General features: G+C 48.7%; 1 protein-coding gene across 1 annotated transcript in view; it reads right to left on the bottom strand.

Annotated features, from left to right (window-relative positions):
• Positions 1 to 19,592, bottom strand: part of LOC138583240 (guanine nucleotide-binding protein G(o) subunit alpha-like) — a 1,018,345-nt gene that overhangs the window by 121,547 nt on the left and 877,206 nt on the right. The window contains exon 8 of the mRNA XM_069655299.1: positions 12,022 to 12,109. Coding sequence (XP_069511400.1) covers positions 12,022 to 12,109 — 88 coding nt within the window. The remainder of the gene's footprint in view (positions 1 to 12,021; positions 12,110 to 19,592) is intronic.

A 19,592-nucleotide genomic window follows, 5' to 3' on the forward strand; every position in this document is an offset into this window, starting at 1 on the left:
AATCTAATCTAATCACCTTTTAGGTGATCCGGAAGGGAAAAGAGGAGGGGGAGTGAAGGGGGGGGGCTCAATGGTTAGTCAAATGTTTCATGTTGGGAACGGGGCAATTCCGGTTCTCACTGGTGGTCCGATTTCTGTTGGAAGAAGTTAGCCAAGCTGGTTCGGATGCCAACAAGGGGTAAGGGGATTGGTAGGGGAGGGGAGAGAACGGGGACAGAGTGTTATGCAGAAATGGGGTATTTGGTCTATCAAGTTACATAAGGAAAACAGATCTCTTGAGGTCAACCACGTGGGCACGACAGCTTTCAGATAGGTAATGGCAGTAGGAATTAATGCAATGAAAGGTGAGCGCACCAGAATTTGTACACTTAATGTCAAGGGGCTTAACTCCCCCACAAAGAGATTCCTGGTGTGCAGGGAGTTTCGGAGGTCAGAGATAGATGTACTTTTTTGCAAGAAACTAAGTATGCCGCGGAGAGGAACGTAGGATTCTGCAATCTAGAGTTGGGGAGGAATATTGTGGGTTGGGCCCTCTTAAGAAGGCGGGTATCGGGATTCTCATTAGAAAGGGGTTGAATCTGCTGGTCTCTAAGATCTGGAGGGATGTAGAGGGGAGAGCGCTGATGGTGGTAGGTTCTATGAATGGTCTAACAATCATACTGGCAACTTTATATGCCTCTAATGCCGGGTCAGATAGGTTCTAACAGAGGACAATATCCAAGATAATGTTGGAGGCCGCAGATCATGTGATACTGGGAGGGGGCTTCAATCTTTGGGCAGATACGAAAATCGATAGACACGCAGCTACCCCAGATGTGCCCGAACTGGCTGACTCAGCCACACGGCAGTAGTAGAGATGATGCGTACATACAGGCTACGAGATATTTGGCGAGATTTACACCCAAACACCATGGGTTAAACCTTCTACTCTGCATCCCACGGCACATATACCAGAATTGACTATATATACATTTCGGAAGAGTTTGCGGAAGTGGGGGCCCACTTGGAAATTGAACCCATCTCCTGGTCAGACCATGATATGGTCTCTGCTGAGCTAGATCTGGGGGCACTACCACGTAGAGGGAACAAGTGGCGCTGCAATGAAACTCTGTGAAAGGACCCAGTCTTTCGAACAGAGATGGCGACTGAAATAGAAGAGTACCTTAAGGCCAATAACACAGGTGAAGTATAAAAAAAAATAATGTGGGATGCGGGGAAAGCAACTTGGCGAGGGATACTGATCAGAGAAGGCACCAGCAACAAAACGGAAAGGGCTCTGATAGAAACCAAATTGAGGAAGGAGATAACACATTTAGATTGGGTTTCAAGGACTGCCACTGAGCGCAGGGCAGAGAAGATTGCGTTGGCCAGGCAGAAGCGGGATGAACTTTGCCTCCTAGATGAGGCGCAGATCGTCCGGAAACTCCAACTCCTCAAACAAAAGTATTATGAGAAGGGCGATAAGGCTGACGTTCTTCTGGAACCTAGACTAAGAGGACAAAGGGAAGATAGATGGGTGGTGACCAAAGATGAAAGGGGGGGGATACTCAAGACCTGCAGGGTAGAGGCATCCCGGAAGCATTCGCAAAGTTTTATGAACATCTATACAAATCCGAAATGACCCAAGGTAGAGTTGAAATAGAGAAATACTTGGATGGTGTGGAGATGCCGGGACTCACAAACTTGGAGGCAGACGCAGTGGACGCCCCAATCACTGCTGAGGAGGTAGAAAAGGCAGTGAAGAGGCTCCCACTGGGAAAGGCTCTGGGAAACGATGGCTATATGGCAGGCTTCTACAAAACCTTCCTGTCTCCTCTCCTCCCCTTCTTGGTCGAACTATTTAATAATATATTAGACATGGGTACAGCACCGGATTCCTTCTCGGAGACATTGATCTCCGTTATACCCAAGGAAAGGAGAGATCCCAAATATTGTGGATCGTACCGCCCGATATCTTTACGTAACATCGACGCGAAGATATATACAAGAATCCTAGCAGCTAGGCTTGAAACGTATATGCCCCGGATCATTCACTCAGATCAGGCCAGATTTGTTTTGGGGAGGCAAGGGTCAGACACGATGCGCAACACATTACACCTGATACATTAATCCAAGACAATGGCAGGAGATCCCGCTCTCCCATCTGTCGACGCTGAGAAAGCTTTTGACAGAGTAGAATGGGGCTTTCTGGAGGCGGTTCTGAATAAGGTACGGTTAGGCAAGAGATTTAGGAGAGTGGTGAAGGCAGTCTACATATCCCCTAAGGCCTTGGTGTCATTTAATTCAGACTATTCGAGATGGTTCACCCCAGGTAGGGGTACAAAGCAGGGCTGGCCTGTCTGCGATATTGTTTGCCTTGTTGCTTGAACCCCTCACACAAGAAATCAGATGAACAAGTTACTTTCTTACCTGGTAACGTTCTTTCGATGGAATGGTCCGACGACGTATTCCATATCTATGACATGTAATCACCACAGCTGTGCTGCTTCGGAAACTTTTTTCGGCGTCTGCGTCCTGCGTCGATGACGTCGATGCGCCGTCGTCGAGGGCCTCCTCCGACGTCCGACGTCATCCGGTGTGATAAGTAGGACGCACGACGCCCGTAGCCTCAGTTGTAGTTTTTTCCCCCAGAACGTGTGACACTAGTCAACTGCCAGTCAGACACAAAGCCTTGCGGAACGTAAGCTGCAATCGCAAAAGAAATTCTGCAGCGGGGAAGGCAGGGCGGGAGCGATATGGAATACGTCGTCGGACCATCCCATCGAAAGAACGTTACCAGGTAAGAAAGTAACTTATTCTTCGAGGGGATTGGGTCCTCCGACGTATTCCATATCTATGACAGACTCCCAAAGCAGTACCAGAGCAAGGAGGAGGGAAAGAATTTAGAATCAAAATTTAGAATAGCCAATCAAATAGCAGAGCAAAGGACCGCCTTCCCAAAGGCCAGATCCTGTGCTCGGATGGAATCGAGGGAATAGTGACGTACAAATGTATGTACTGAAGCCCAGTTGGCTGCATCACAGATGTTGCGAATAGGAACACCCCTCTGCAGGGCAGTAGACGCAGCCATACCCCTGGTAGAAGGGGCCCGCAAGCCAGCCGGTGGGTCCTTACCCGCCAAGCGGTAGCACTCCGAGATGGCCAAAATAATCCAGTGAGACAAAGTCTGTTTCGTCACAGCTTGCCCCAAACGCTTTCCAGCGTAACCAATAAAGAGTTGATCATCCACTCTGACCCGGGACATGCGTGTAACATAAAAGCTTAAAGTTCTCCTAGGATCAAGCCTATGGAGCCTCTCCTCTTCCTTACCAGGATGCAGAGGAGGATAGAATGCCGGAAGAACAACCTTCTGGGCCAAATGAAATTCCGACACCACCTTCGGAAGAAAAGAAGCACAAACTCTAAGGACAACCCTGTCCTTGTGAAATACAGTGAAGGGTGGCTTAACTGAAAGTGCCTGTAACTCACTCACTCTGCGAGCGGAAGTAACCGCAACTAAAAACACAGTTTTCAGAGTTAACAGCCTCAAAGGGCAAGAATGTAAAGGCTCAAACGGAGCACCCATAAGAAACTTAAGAACAAGGTTTAAATCCCAACCGGGCACCAGGAAAGGTGACAGAGGGAACACATTAGTGAGCCCTTTCAGAAACTGTGAAATTAAAGGGATTTTAAAGTAAGAACACTCTTCAGACGAGCGCTTAAAGATGGACAGCGCTGCCAGGTAACCTTTAATGGTACCCACTTGCAAGCCCCTGTGGGCCAAAGAAAGTAAAAAGGACAGAACCATGGGGATGTCACATGCAAAAGGATCCACATTCTGAACTCTGCACCAGTCGCAGAACTTACGCCAACGGTACAGAGACTTTGTTGCTGGCCTTCGGGCCGAAAGCAACACCTCCATCACGTCTTCAGTGAGGTCCCAATCCCTATACCTCAACCTTTCAGAAGCCAAGCGTGAAGGTTGAGGGATCTGACCTCTGGATGGAGAACCTGACCCCCCTCCCGTGAGAGCAGATCGTCTCGGTAGGGAAGACGACGCGGAGGGCAGATGGACAAGTCGAGAAGGTCCGGGTACCACGTCCTCCGAGCCCACGCCGGAGCAATGAGGATCATCCGGGAACCGAACTTCCGTAACCTCCGCAGCACTTGCGGGATGACGGGGACTGGAGGAAACGCGTACAGCAGCGGGAATGACCACTCCACCACTAACGCGTCTCCTAAGGCTCCTTTTGGAGGAAATTCTCGCGAGCAAAACCTTTCGCACTTCCGGTTGACACTGGAGGCGAAGAGATCCACTTGAGGGGTCCCCCAAAGGGCGAAGATCTCCAGGAGAATCTCCTGAGCCAACTCCCACTCGTGAGAGATCGTGCTCTGCCTGCTCAGAGCGTCCGCCGTCACGTTTTCGTCTCCAGCCAGATGAACTACCGAGATCGAAACTTCCTGCTGGATGGCCCAGAACTCGAGCTGCATCGCCTCTCTGCACAGAGGAAGTGACCCTGCCCCCCCCTTTTTGTTGAGGTAGTGCATGGCCACTGTGTTGTCCGTCAGGATCAGGACACTCTTTCCTCACACAGTCGGCAGAAAAGCCTTCAGGGCTAGCCTGACGGCCCTCAGCTCCAACAGATTGATATGGAGTCTGGACTCCGACGGAGACCAACGACCGCTGACTGTCAGCCCGTTGGCATGAGCTCCCCAACCTGTGAGGGATGCATCCGTCACGATCGTCACCTCCGGCCAGGGAAGCCAAAATGGAGCCCCCTTCATCAAGTTGCCTTCGACGGCCCACCACAGAAGGTCCCGGGCGACCGAGGGCGGCACCTGAACCGGGTCCGACATCCTGCCGGAGGACTGCGACCATTGCGTCTTGAGCGCCCACTGCAAAGATCTCATCCGCAGGGGAGCCTCTGGCACCAGAAGAATGCAGGATGCCATGAGGCCGAGCAACCTCAAGAACTCGAACGCTGGGAGCGTCTGGGCATGCTGAAACTTGTGCACCATCTGCTGAATGTGAAGAGCCCTCACCTGGGGAGGAAAACACTGCCCCATGGAAGTGTCGAGCACTGCTCCGATGTACTGGAGCCGCTGTGTTGGCGTCAAATGGGACTTCTTTAAATTGAGGGAGAAGCCCAGCCTGTGAAGGGAGTGGCAGGTGACGGACAGATGATCCAGGACTTGCTCGGGAGAGCTCCCCCTGATCAACCAATCGTCCAGGTAGGGGTAGACGTGAATCCCACCTTGCCTGAGATGCGCTGCCACCACCACCATGAGCTTGGTGAAAACCCTTGGGGCGGAGGTCAATCCGAACAGCAGGACCCAAAACTGAAAGTGCGAGTCGCCAACCGCGAACCTCAGGTACTTCTTGTGCTTGGGATGGATCGGCACATGGGAGTAAGCTTCCTTGAGGTCGAGTGACACCAACCAGTCCTGAAGCTGAAGGGCCTGGTAGACTTGAGAGAGAGTAACCATCTTGAACTTGTCCTTCCTGAGGAGTTTGTTCAAACCGCGCAAGTCCATGATGGGTCTCAATCCCCCGTATTTCTTCGAAATCAAAAAATAAGGGGAATACCATCCCTTGTTCCTCTCCGCTACAGGCACCAGTTCTATGGCGCCTTTCTCCAGCAGGGCTTGAAGTTCCTGCGCAAGGAGCGGATCCGGAATCTGCAAAGAGAGGTTCCCCGGTGGATTGTCGCGAGGCCTGTGCTGAAAGGGAAGACAGTAGCCGTGGGTTATGATCTCCAGAACCCACACATCTGAAGTAATGGCTTGCCACTCTACAAGATGCTGCGCCAGCCTTCCCCCAACCGGCGAACCATGGGACATGGCCTCATGACTGAATGTGAGCGGCTGCTGCGTTACCTGAGGGCAAAGAGACAACTGCCCGAGCGGCCTTGGCACCACGGGTACCCTGTCGTCCACCTCTGGTACCCCTGCGTTGGCCTCTTTTACTACCAGCTCCTCTCGCTTTACTGAAGGAGTAATAGCGAAAGGAACCACCCCTCCACTGCTGTCCCCTAGGACGAAAAGGCGGAGGTTGGCGAACTGCAGCGCCCAACGACTTCGCTGCAGCTTTGGAGGTCTGCAACCTCTCAAGGCTCTCGTCAGCCTTGCTGCCAAAAAGGTGTTCACCCTCAAAGGGCATGTTGAGGAGCCGGGACTGCACATCAGGAGCAAACCCCGACTTCCGCAACCAGGCAAACCTGCGTATTACGGTGCTCACCGCCATGGACCTACTGACGCATTCAGCTAAATCCAAACCCGACTGAACGGACTCACACACGGCATCCTTACCATCCTGGACCATACCAAGGAAACCATCCCGTTCGTCCCCTTTGGGAATATGTTCAGCCGCTAATGCAACACAGTTCCAAATGCAACACAGTTCCACAGAGTGTGTGTGAAAGGAGACAAGGCACAAATGGAGTTGGCCGCCTGAAGCGCCATACCACCAGAAGAAAACACTTTCTTCGCCCAGCCATCAAAACGTTTGTCGTCCCTATCAGGAGGGATGGTAGGGTACGACGCCTGCTTTGCCGGGGCCGTGGCCATCTGCACCACCAAACTCTCCGGAGTGGGGTGCCTGGTCAAGTAGCAGGGGTCGCTACTGGCTGGACGGTATTTTCGTGACAAGGATCTGCCCACCGCCGGGAGACTCTCCGGAGCAGTCCAAGCCGCCGCCACCCTTCTCTGTAAAGCCATATGGAACGGCAGTACCGGATCAGTTGGGGGACCAACATCAAGGATGTCCGTCAGATCATCCTGCACAAACTCCCCTGGGGGAGCAGACCATCCCAAGTACTCAGAAACCCTAGCCATAAGGCGCCGGTACGAGGAATCGGCATGAGAGCCAGGCTCAGGCCTACAAAACTCCACCTCCGGAGAGGTGTCCAGTCCACTGGCATCATGCAGTGACTGTCTCAAATCGTCAAACTGACTATGGCCCGAGACAATTTCATCTGGAACCTGACTAGGAACCAGGCCATCAGAATCCTCATCCGCCTCTGAAATATAGTCCAGGTGGCGAAAAGAAGGCACCCGAGAGTGCTTGCTCTTAACCAGAGCCTTCCTAGGGGGTTCTCCCGTGCCACGGGGTACCTCCGACACGAAAGGCGTCGATGGCGTCGAGCGAATCGGCGCCGGCGTCGAGAGAACCGGCATCGGCGTCGAGGAAATCGACGTCGACGTCAGATGCAGCGCCTCCAGCATCGGCGGCGTCGACACAGCCCTCGAAGCTGGAGCCCCGAGCGTGTCCCTCGACGACCTGAGCGTCGACGGCTTCGACAACTTCCTCGGAGCCTCGAGAAAGCCTGTCGACGCCCTCGACGCCTCAGACGTCGATGTCTTCCTCGAAGACCTCACAGGTGCAACGCGTCGAGGACCAGGACCTGGAACGGGTACGTCGAGAACGAGTCTCCTTGTCCGAAAGGGACCTCTCCCGTGACTCGTGCCGACCACTCTTGCGAGCGGTGTCTCTCGACCTCTCACGACCGACCCCACTCGGGGGCGCGGACGGCTTAGTACCCTGCGACTCAAGAATCGCCAGCATTTTCTTCCCAAAGGAAGCCCATTCCTCTGGCGTCGCACGGCTGGTGGGGTAAGCGACGTGCCGGGCAGAGTCCTCCGAAGAGGACCTGGAAGACGACCGGTGTCGGCGCTTCCGAGAATGCCTCGAAGAGGCTGAGGAGTGGCGAGACCGACTCCTAGAAGGAGACCCATGAGACTTCCGACGATGAGGCGGAGAGTCACCCCTCGAATCATCCGTCGAAAGCCCCGCAGACTTCGACTTCCTGGGCTTGGACACCCGACCTACCGACAACTTCTTCTTACGTTCGCGTAAGGCTTTGGACGTGAGCGACTGGCAGTCGATACAGTCATCCGTGTCGTGGGCCTCCCCGAGGCAGCAGAGGCAGGCGTCGTGCGAGTCCGTCACCGACATCTTGGACCCACACTCCCCGCACTTCTTGAAACCCGGACGGGGTCGAAGACGAAGTAGAAGACATCTTCACACAAAGGATTTTCACAAAACGAACAGGATCGAAGAACCGAGAAGAACAGAACTCCAAAGAGTCAAGGCGTTAACCGAGATTCACGAAGCAACACATTCGCGGAAAAAACGGAACTGAGACTACGGGCGTCGTGCGTCCTACTTATCACATCGGATGACGTCGGACGAGGCCCTCGATGACGGCGCATCGACGTCATCGACGCAGGACGCAGACAAAAGTTTCCGAAGCAGCACAGCTGTGGTGATTACATGTCATAGATATGGAATACGTCGGAGGACCCAATCCCCTCGAAATGATCATTTGTTTGAGGGAAGGCAGGTGCAGGGGAAGGAATATAAGATAGCCTTACATGCAGACGATTTACTTTTACATCTCAAGAACCCATTAACATCCATACCCAGAGCTATTCAACTGATAGAATGTTACAGACTCCTCTCTGGTTTCAAAATTAACAAGAGCAAGTCAATCCTGTTTCCCCTGCGTGAACCCACACAGCAAGACAGGGAGAGGTACTCGGTTTTAGGCCTCACCATTGGAGATACCACCTTGTGGTATCTGGGGATAAATCTTACAAGAAATCCGGATGCCCTATACGAAGCCAACTTCCCCCCCTGCTAAATAAATTCCAGACAGACCTAACAAAGTGGCAAAAACTCACAGTCTCTTGGATGGGAGGCTAAACGCGGTTAAAATGGTGAGTCTCCCAAGGTTTTTTAATACCCTTTCCAGATGCTTCCAATTAAAATGCCAAGGTCTTTTTTTTCGGGGAGGTGAAGAAGGCCGTTTTGAGATTTCTGTGGCAAGGGAAGAAGTCAAGAATTGCATACGAAGTATTGACACTGCCCAAAGAGAAAGGAGGGGTGGGCCTTCCAGATCTCGAAAAATATTATGCTGCGGCGCAACTGAGGATCTTAATACCACACTTGAGAAATCAAACACACTTACATTGGGTAGGACTCGGCAATCATAGCTTCCCCCGGCCACCCTCTCAGAGAGGCTCTGGGTACCGAGGGACAAATTGACCCATAGGATTAAACAGCACCCTATCCTGGGTACTATTTGGGAAATCTGGAGGGAGGGCACAGACATGCGAGGCATCACAACCTGGCCATCTCCTCTGAGTCACATTTGGGCACCGGGGATTCGGGAAGAGATACCAGATCACGGAAGGTTTCAATCGTGGTTCGAGGTGGGCTTGGGGAGGGTGGGACAACTATGGAAGGGAGGTAACTATATTACGATCAATGATCTGGAAGGCGCCTTAGGCATAGGACCACTCTCGGTTTTCCACTTTCTCCAACTCAAGGGTACTCTTATGAGAGAACCATGGAGAGAGAAAATACAAAGAGACCTTACCCCCTGTGAATCACTCCTAGACACTCTAACTGAAGCTAAAGGGCTGATCTCAATCATGTATAAAACTCTGATAGACGCTGGGAAGGGGTCTACAATTATGCTTAAGAATAGATGGGAGACAGACATGAACCTCGACATAGACTCTGACCTATGGTCCATGATGAGCAAGGGAACCTCTATGGTATCGATTGCTGCACAGTACAAAATGAATGCTACTAAACTCCTCCATAGATGGCAATATGACCCCCACAGGTTGTCCAAGATGTTTCAAACAATGAGTTCCCTATGTTGGCGCCAGTGTGGCGAAAGCGCAGATTATTGGCACATGTGGTGGGGGTGCCCTCGGGTGGGGGTGTACTGGGATGAAGTTCTCGGGTGGATTAGAGATATCGATGGTATCCAATGCGAGCGAATGCCTCTTTTTGTTTTGTTTGGGCTCGAGGGTGAGGGTGACAGGGTTGGGGGCCCCCCTTCTTCTAGCAACACAGGCATGTATAGAGATGAAATGGAAGGCAGTTATGGTTCCGAGTAGGAAGGAGTGGGAAAATGTCGCTACCAATATTTTTTTGATGGAGAGGATTACTGCGGCCTACATGGGAGATCCACACAATATGAAACTTTATGGAAAGACTTCATTGATAAGTATATGGCCAGTGAATAAACCAGGGTGCGATCTGGATCATTGCCATGGGCATGGGCACACTCCAGTTAGTAAGAGGAAGTAACGTAGTCGGCAGCAGATGGCACAGCTAACACACAAGAAAGTGCGTCATGGAGAGCACCCCCTTTTCTTTCTTCTTCAATGTTCAATAACCTATAATAGCGAAAAGAGACCTAAATCTGGTCATGAGAGACAGACCAAAGTTGAACCCACATTTATCAGGCGGACTCACGTTGAGCATAGCACTGTTCCTGAGGGGGTGATGGGAGGGTCAAAGGGAATTATGTCTCAAAAAGGGGGTTTCAACGTTCACGGGAGGGGGATGTATGAAGGTTTTCTTTTTTGTGTTTTGATTATTATGACGATGACAGTACCTTTATGTTGTTTCATTTGTTCTGTTGAAAACTCAATAAAACCAAATAAAAAAAATAAAAGACTTGATATTCATAAATGTAGTTGATAATGATTCATAAAGATCACTTTTGGAAAAATACACTTCTTACATAAGAATACAATACATTTAGGATAGAATACAAGACAACAAAAACGAGATGCAATAACGTATTTAAATGTTTCTAGTCCATTAAGTAACAGAAACTCAATTTAAACAACTCGCAAAACCTCAGTTGAATTGTGAAGTAACTGCTTTCATTCTTTGGCCTTACTATATTCCCTCGTGGTTCTGCGAGTTGTTTAAACTGATTTAATCTATTTCTACATAGAAGTGTATTTTTGCAAATGTGTTCTTCATGAATCATTTATCAATTACAATTATGAACATCAAGTCTTGACGTGTTTTTGTGTGTAGCTACTTAGGTTTCTTAATTGTTATAGTTTGAGTTGTTGTAGAATCTGTGTGTGGAGTATCTTCATGGTATCTCTTATGACTTCAAAAAGGAGGGCAAATCCACTGAACCCACCCTGTGTTCCTCGTGGCTGAATGTAGTGAGGACAGTAGGGTGGTGGGGAGCATCTGAGTGCCCCGGCCAACATGTTTTAAGGATTAATTGAAGAGTCCCGTTTCTTTCACACGCTGGGTGCATCCGTTTGCTGTAGGCCTTCAGTATACTGAATAATCTGCACTTGAATGTGTACATCCCGAATTGTATTCAGGAAAAACGTTTTAGACCATTTTCACCTATATTGGGCGGTTTTCTGGGTATGAAGGGCATTAGTGGAATCCTTTCACCAGTGGCAACCGGACAGTTCCTGGCCAGCAAAGACCATGGGCTCCTTTATGCTACATGCCTAACCTATAAAAGGTCCTTAACACACAGCAGAAGCTTTAACAAGGCTAGTTAAAACTATGTGGTCCGCACAAGTACTTTCCTCACAGCACATTCTGAGTCCTTGCACCACCAACTGAGGTTCAGGGCTCTTCAGCAGGCCTGACAGAGGAGATTTCACGAAACACTGGTTTTGGGCAGAGGCCAAGCAGGCATGGCCATGGTCACCACCTCCCCAGGTCCCACCAAGGACAGTGCTGATGAGTCTGTGAAGCACTTACACTTCAGTAGGCGTGGCAGCCCCGACATATACGACACAACCGTCTAGATGTTCCATACAGACATATTCTGCCTCATGCGGCAGCGGCCTCATGATGCACCAGAAGGTTGCAGGGATATTTTTGTGCATACTGAAAGGGACTTGCATTGCCCAGTGAGTGTGAATGCAGAGCTCTAGTCTTTCAGAAAACACATTACAAGAATACTTGGAGGTCAGTGTCTCTTTTTCCACAGCTGTGGCCGCCAGCCAACTCTACTGTGGCCACCGCCATTTACACTTCACTGGTGACCTTTAACGTTTTGCAACTACCCATGGACTCCCATTTCTTCCCCGCCCCACCACACTACCCAAAAAAGTTTGTAAAATGGTGACCTCTAGCAGCCTCTCCTTATATGTGACCTCCTGGAGTGCCGACATGCCTGGTGAGCCGGGTCTCTCTCCCCTGCAACCTCAAGTGATCTCCTCGCCAGTGATGTTTTAGTGTTTGCGCCTCACCTGTGTACATTGGGAAGTAGTACCGAAGATGCTGCTCCAAATACAGAATCTTCTGTTGGAAAAGGTCCATTTTATTCAGAAATAATATCTGCACGGACGAAAAGAATGAAAGTAAGCATTAAAATACAAACCCTCAGACGCGACCGTGCATCTTGACCACCGTTCTAACCCCTCACACAAGATCCTGTTACTTTATCATCATTCTCACTAGAAGGGGCACCACCCTGGAGCTCTAGTCCCAATTAGCACATGTATTCCATTATAGACCTCCTCTCAGCCAATCAGAATGCTTGGAATACAGTTAGCTATTCTGTGGTATAGACCTCCACACAAACAATCTGGCATGCACAGCAGCCTACAAGGAACAAAGAAATAAGAGTCAGCCTTGCAAAGGCAGAAAAGATTGTTCTGTTCAATTCCCCAAACTAATAAACAACAATGAAACAAAAAATTATTAGAGTGTATTGCCAAAAGTTCCATGCTCATTAGAAGTTACTTTTGTGAGCGCATTTTTTTCCTCCAACCATAAAAACACTTTCCATTTTAACCGTACATTTGATAACTTGGGATAATGGCCCTTCCCCAATGTATAGTCTTCGGCTTCGCCTTGGGTAATAATTTAGAGGCAGATCATTATTCTTCAGGTATGACCCCTCCCCCGGGTTGAAGAGGCTTCATTCATACCCTAAAACGAGTCCCTTAAGCTTTACAATTCTGCCCCTCCAACAGCCCTCCGACCTCCTTACTCACCCCTAGCATGGTATATGGGGCTGGTGATCTAAATCTCTTCTCACTCCTTGTATGGAACTCTGGCGCTCTAGGCAGGGCTTTAAGTTGATCGTGTCGGAGCACTGGCAGTCTCCAAAGACTGGTCCCGAGCTAGGGTGCTGCTCGGGCTCCCCGCCATAAATAGACTGCCCTGCATGTGGGACTAAGTGATTGACAAGCTCCTGCTCGAGCAGGCCAGCCTGTGACTCGCACCCGCGAGCTAAATTGTTCAAAGGAGTAGATAGGTCTTGTGATTTGCAGACATTTTTCTGTTTGGGCGAGTGTGGTGGCAAATGAAATGAGCAGAGAGGCCCGTTTGTATTACTTGCTCAGAAGTGTTTCATGCTTAATCGCTATCACAGACTTATATTAAATACAAAATGATGTAGTCATTATGTTCCCGAAATGCTATTTGATTTTATGCAATTCGCCACAAAACCATATTGGTGCAATTTGTCCCACTCACCTTTCCCATAGGCGATATAGGTATCGTAAAAGGGGGACTTGCCGACATATTGAATGGCTTATAATTGTTTGAGACCATGATGAGTGACCCACAGTACATGCTTGTAGGATCGTGTATTGCTTGGGTCAAGTGGTGCCCCCTTTAGGCCGCACCACCTTGTTAGAGCCCCATCCCACAATGTCGCATCCCATTTAAAGCACTGGCACGAGGTCTGAGGTGCACGCAGGCCCGTTTTGTTTTGGCGGGCTGTGAGGAACTCGACTATCTGCACGGTGGGTGTGAGCTCGCCTGGAATTGTTTTAAATGTTTAACTAAATGGAATGATGGTAGACCAACCTCAGGAAAATATATGGGGCTAATCCACACACATTTTCCGATGCTCACACCACGACAAAAGCAAAGACTTGTGTATTCTGGGTGGACACAACCCACAGACACAGACCGCCCTGTCATATTTAGTTGGAATATGACAGCCAGGAGTACACCGTGTCACCTCAAAAAAGGGGGAGGGACAAGCTTCCTCCTGCCATGGCCAGCCCATTCCCAGTGAAAAGATCTTTCTGTAAAGATCTTTTCACTAAAAGGTTGCTTTAGAAAGAGCGCTCCGTGACCGCACGGAGCGGTCTTTCTAAAGCGAACTATTATGCCCCTGCGGCACACGAGTGCGTGCAGGAGCTGACAGGCTCTGCGGGAACAGGAAGCGGTGGGCGAGGAGAACGGGTGTGTGTGTGTTTGTCTTCACGCTGTTAGAGCGATGCCTGGGCTGCCCGCATTGTGAAGGACTGTGTCTCCGCCCTAGCTCCCATTATCACAGCCTTCGTCAACACCTCTTTCTCGAGTTGCTCAATCCCACCCAACCACAAAGAAGCCTGGATCTCTCCCCTGATTAAGAAAGCTACCCTCGACCCCATCATCCCAACTAACTATAGACCCCTCACCGCCGTCCATTTTCTCCTGAAAATTCACGATTGCGCAGCTTACACTCAAATACAATCTTATCTTCAACAACATAACATCCTCAGCCCATGACAATCCGGCTGCAGACCAGGCCACAGCACTGAATCCGCTCTTCTTGACTTGAAAAATCAACTAGATGAGATTCGACACTCAGGCAATCTTGCCCTCTTCCTTCTCATTGGCCTCTCGGCGGCTTTCTGCCTGGTCAGCCACCACCTCATCACAGCAGCCTATTTCTTGCCTCAGGCCACAGCCTGGATGCATCGTTCCTTGCATACAGGACAGCCCAGGTGTGCGCCGGAAATGCTGTGGCTCACCTCACCCAAGTCTCCTGTGGTGTCCCCCAAGGCTCTTGTGTTCACCCACTCTATACAACATTTGCACCAAACCCCTCTTCGACCTCCTTGACTCGATAGGCATCTCCTATACCAACTATGCCGACGACACCCACATCCTTATTCCCTTTTCAGGAATCTATGACCAAGACTCTAGCCACATCAATTCCATGTATGACACTATCTAAGCCTGGATGGCCTCACACCAGGTCTGCCTAAATGTCGAAAAAACCAGAAATCCTTATCGTGGGACAACCCTCCCGCCTTGCCAAAGTTGACCCAGCCTTTCGGTCCTTTACTATTGGCGCTTGCCACATCTCAGTCTGCACATCTGTGAAACACTTGCCGTCTGCCTCGATGTGTGCCTCAGTATGACACACCAAGTCAATGCAATTCCATCCTCGACTGCTTATATCATCAAATTGCTGATTCCCACAAGACACCTCCTCTCTCCAGTGGACCACATTGCTTGAGCAGTAATTGGCTCCCAGCTAGACTACTGCAATTCACTATTTGCAGGCCCTTCAGAACACAATCTCCTCAAGCTGCGGTCCATCCAGAACAATGCCATCCGTGCTACACTGGGCCTATCGAAACAAGATCTATTAACAGAAAAGCAGCACACTGGCTTCCTATCAAAGAGAGGATTAACTTCAAAATCCAGTCCATTACGCACCAATGTCTTACCAACACTGAACCTACCTGCCTCTGGCAAAGTAATTCCACGACAAAGTCTTCCAGGCCCACAAGATCGCCCTATTGCAATCTCCTTACTACCCCACACTTGAAATGTAGCAGAGCAGGAGGCTACAGCATCCCAGTTACAGCTGCTCGCCTCTGGAATAACCTTCCCACCTACCTACGGTCTGAGTCTCGCTACTGGCCCTTCAAGGAAACAGCTGAAAACCTGCTTGTTTAATTGACTTCGACCCTTTCCAGGTGACATCGCTCACCCCGTCCATTGGGTGCTCTTCATGAACTTTGTTACTGTAACTTCCGCCCTCCCCCACCCCTCAGCACTGTCTTCACTCTCTACCTCTCCTGTCCCCCCACACCCACCCACCTCAAGCCTCGCGCCAGGATGCCTGTTCGGTCTTGTGCGCTTTACAAATGTAAATATAAATAAATACACTCTCAGCTTTGTGCCATCTGCCTTAACGGACGACACAAGCCCATTGAAGAAGCTGGGAGAAGTGCCTCCAGTATCTACCGACGCCCGTGAGTCAGCCTAGTTCCTCGACCTGCAACCGACTGCAACGCTGACCGTTGTCGAGTCACTTAAAGACATCCGGGATGTTTCGACCAGTGCTTCAGAACCGCCGACCAGAACTGAGCCAACAATTCCTGACCCAGAGTCGCTGTGTAGGCCAGCCTGCAGCCTTTCATCCAGCCTCGCTCACCGAACCGTCATGCCGCCTGATACTCGGAGCTGACTCCCATCTTGAACTCTGTCACAGAAGCCTGCAATGTGCCCTGAACCTGACTCGACCCTGTCGAGCATCAAGAACACCTACGGCAAAAGGTACATTGTGGTTCTGTCCCCCTGGTTCTTCACAGAAGGTGCCTAAAGACATGTTAAGACTCATTACTCTCTTTGAGCTGAAGCCAAGTAATTGTAAACTGTTGTGGTTATTAACCATACCGACTACCCTCCTGTCAGCATCCAGAATGCATCCCTTTTCCTTCTTTGAAACTGTCTGTTGTCTGCATTCCTGTACAGTGTGGGTTGTATTTTTTAATGTTGCTAGAACTGTCTGTTCTGATATAAATAAAGTAGATATTTGTAAACAAGCTTGACTGGACCATCCCCTTTCCCCTTTTTCAAAACATTTTTTTTATTTGTGTTTCGTTTATTCAAACCTTTACAAAACATCAAAACACATAAAATGTTTTAGAATTCACAAAAGTAAAATACAGATTGCAAATCAACTGTTTCATTAATACCATCAATAAATAAAACAAAAGTACAGAAAAGAAAGAGAAAAAAAGCAATCAATACGATAATCCATATGACCAAACTTTACAGATAGTCAAAAAAGGTAATCAAATCTTATATCTGGAACCATCCAGCTAACACTATGTAACTTTCAGAGTATATGGTATAGAGCATAGAGAGAAAAATTGTTTGCTCAAAGTTCACAGTTAGGCTTTTAATAAACCCAGATAAGGCTAAGCCCTCATGAATGGATTGAATACTCAGACATTGTTTCCATTCCCTCTCTTCATCATATGTAATGGAATTAACATTGAGGGGCTCCAGGTATTTGACTCTAAGCGGATGCAATGGCACGCAATCCATAACTAAATGCTTTAAAGACTCCTCATTTGTCAAGCAGAACCTGCATCTACCTTGATCTGCCGGAATCATCATTCTTCTAACAAGAATATCTCTGGTGGGCAAGATATTCCATCTAGCCCTCAGTATGATGCCTCTGTACAGTCTATCTGGAAATTGTACGATAACCTTGGTGGGGGAGCCTCTCGCTCTATGTTCATGATTCAAATGATATAAGGAGGGGTAGGAGTGAAATTTATCAACCGTTTGGCACGAGTCAAGATTGAATAGAGCACGTTTTACAGACAAAGGGTTGGAGATCAGGCTTTCTACAGACATTCCAATCTCCTCAAGAATCGCCTCCGACCGGTCCCTTAAAGAAATCAGTGTATTCGAGAGATCCAGATTTTCAGCCAACAAATGGTACAGTGTATTCGGCCCTCCAGTTTTAATTTTGGAGTACCGAGATACACAGGCCCACAGAACCCATGCCCACATTTAGGCAATACCCAATTCGAACCTGATTGCGGAGATAGGTATCGCATTTGCCACACCCAGCAATCTTCTCCAAATGCAGCCTTCTATACGATTCAAAATTACACTCACAAACTCACTTTTCTCAGGTAGCAATTCCAGGCCATCAATTAGTTTAGGCACTATTTTACTCTCATAAAAGATCAAAGCATGTTTCAGGGAAAACCTACCAAACTTTCGGTTAATGCTGACCACCTGTGCTTCGAGCAGTTTCGCCTTATGTAAAATTGACTCAAATAATACCTTAGAGCCTGGGTATGCCGAAATATTGAACGCCAAATATCGCACTGTCTTAGCCAATTTCAGGGGGATCTCGCCCAATTTGCCGATGTAGCCAGAAGTTTTACCCTCATTTTCTGAAGGATAGAATCTGGGTTTTTAAAGGATTAATTGTTAATCCATTGGTTTTAGCATATGCTTCAAAACTATTGAGAGACCGTTGTAGCCCCACCTTGGTGTTATCAAAAATCAATAGGTCTTCGGCATAAGCAAGCCAAATTATTTTATCCTTGCCGATCTTAGAGGCTAGGAGTCCTTCTTTAATTAGTGAAATAGCTACATCGGAAACATATTGGTTGAATAGCCAGGGAGCCAATGTGCAACCCTGTCTAACCCCCTGAAATGATCTAATTCTCCTCGACAGATCCCCTCCTTGATTCAAGCGAACCCGTACCCCACAGTTTTCATAAACCCCACTGGAAAACCTCAATAGCCCCAAGGGAAGGCCCCAACTGGCTAGTTTTTGCCATAGTCTGCCTCTAGCAACCCGATCGAATGCATCCGTCAGGTCGATCGAGGTCATATACGTGCAACCCCCTGATGACAACCACGCCGCCTCTTGCACGCACTTCAGGGCAAGCCCATTAATGTTGGTCAAATGACCCCTTCTAAAACCCATCTGGAATTTATCCAGCGGGTGGCACCTGTGTGCCCACACCTCCAAGTGCGATAGCAGGAAAGCTGAAAAGATCTTACAATCTGCATCAATTAAGGAAATTGGTCGATAATTCGCCGGATCAGTCCTGCTACCACACTTGAAGAGCGGGACAACATGGGCTGTATTTCAAGATATAGGGCACATTCCTGAAGACAGTATAACACTGAACTCCAGGCACAAGAGCTGGGCCTATAGGTTTGGGTTGTCCTTACATGTATTATTTGTAAGGCCATTTGGTCCGGGGGCCCTTGATCGCTTACATTTTTAGATCAATTTAAAGATGGTTTCGAGGTCGACCTGGGGATTCCACCAGTCATCTCTGGTTAAATCCAAGATCAATGGAGGGTCTACTGAGGCCTGCCCAAATCTGTCACCCAGGAACTCAATCCAGTCTTTTTCTGATATTGAGACTGACAGATGGAATAGTTTGGGTCCTGTCCATTCACCAAATACCAGAATGCATTAACATCGGCTGCTATTAGGATCAAAATCATTCTTTCAGCATCGTTCCGTAACATTGCATATTTAACTGATTTACAGTGGTTTTTATACGATTGCTTGAGCTTCCCAACTAGCTGCTTACGGGTAACTTCATCCTGAGTAGGGCTCTGGAACTGCTTCACTGATCTCCGTAAGATCTTTTTTGCAGATGTCACATCGGCGTTGTAACAGTGGATATGCCTAACTTGGCAAAAACTAGTAGCTCTCTTCCTGGAGGCGATTTTATCTATCATCTGACGCACAAATGATTGGAACTTATTTGCATTAAAGTTAGGGATTTTCCAGTCATAGGTCGAGCAGTTCAATGCATGGTATATGTTAGAGTTCAAACAGAAAATGTTTGGTTCAGTCCATCTAACAGCATTGCGCCCTACCTTAGCAGTTAATTGTAATTTTGGCCTACTTTTCCTGATGTTCAGAACCCAATTGAATTGTGCCGTAAGGATACAGTGGTCACGCCAATTGTTCTTAAAAATTTGAAATGACAGGCCACAGTTCATTAGGAAAGTAACTACAAAAATATAATCAATCAATGATGAGCTATCCCCTCTGTGCCAAGTATGCCACTCACTGATGTGTTGGGGTTCACTAGTTTTCCCTACCAAGGGGGACAACCCCATACTGCCGAGACCTATTCTCCACTTCATTCCAACAAATTGCTTCTTTGAGTTTCCCCCACAGATCTCTTCCAATTCCCATAATTAATGGAGTGAGCACAATCCGCAGTCAAATCACCCATGACAGCCACCCTACCCTCTGGATTGGTTGTCATCCACTCATCCACCATCTGACAGATCC

Source organism: Ambystoma mexicanum, chromosome 3q (genome assembly GCF_040938575.1).
Source record: "Ambystoma mexicanum isolate Mex_15411 chromosome 3q, UKY_AmexF1_1, whole genome shotgun sequence".
Lineage (NCBI taxonomy): Eukaryota > Metazoa > Chordata > Amphibia > Caudata > Ambystomatidae > Ambystoma > Ambystoma mexicanum.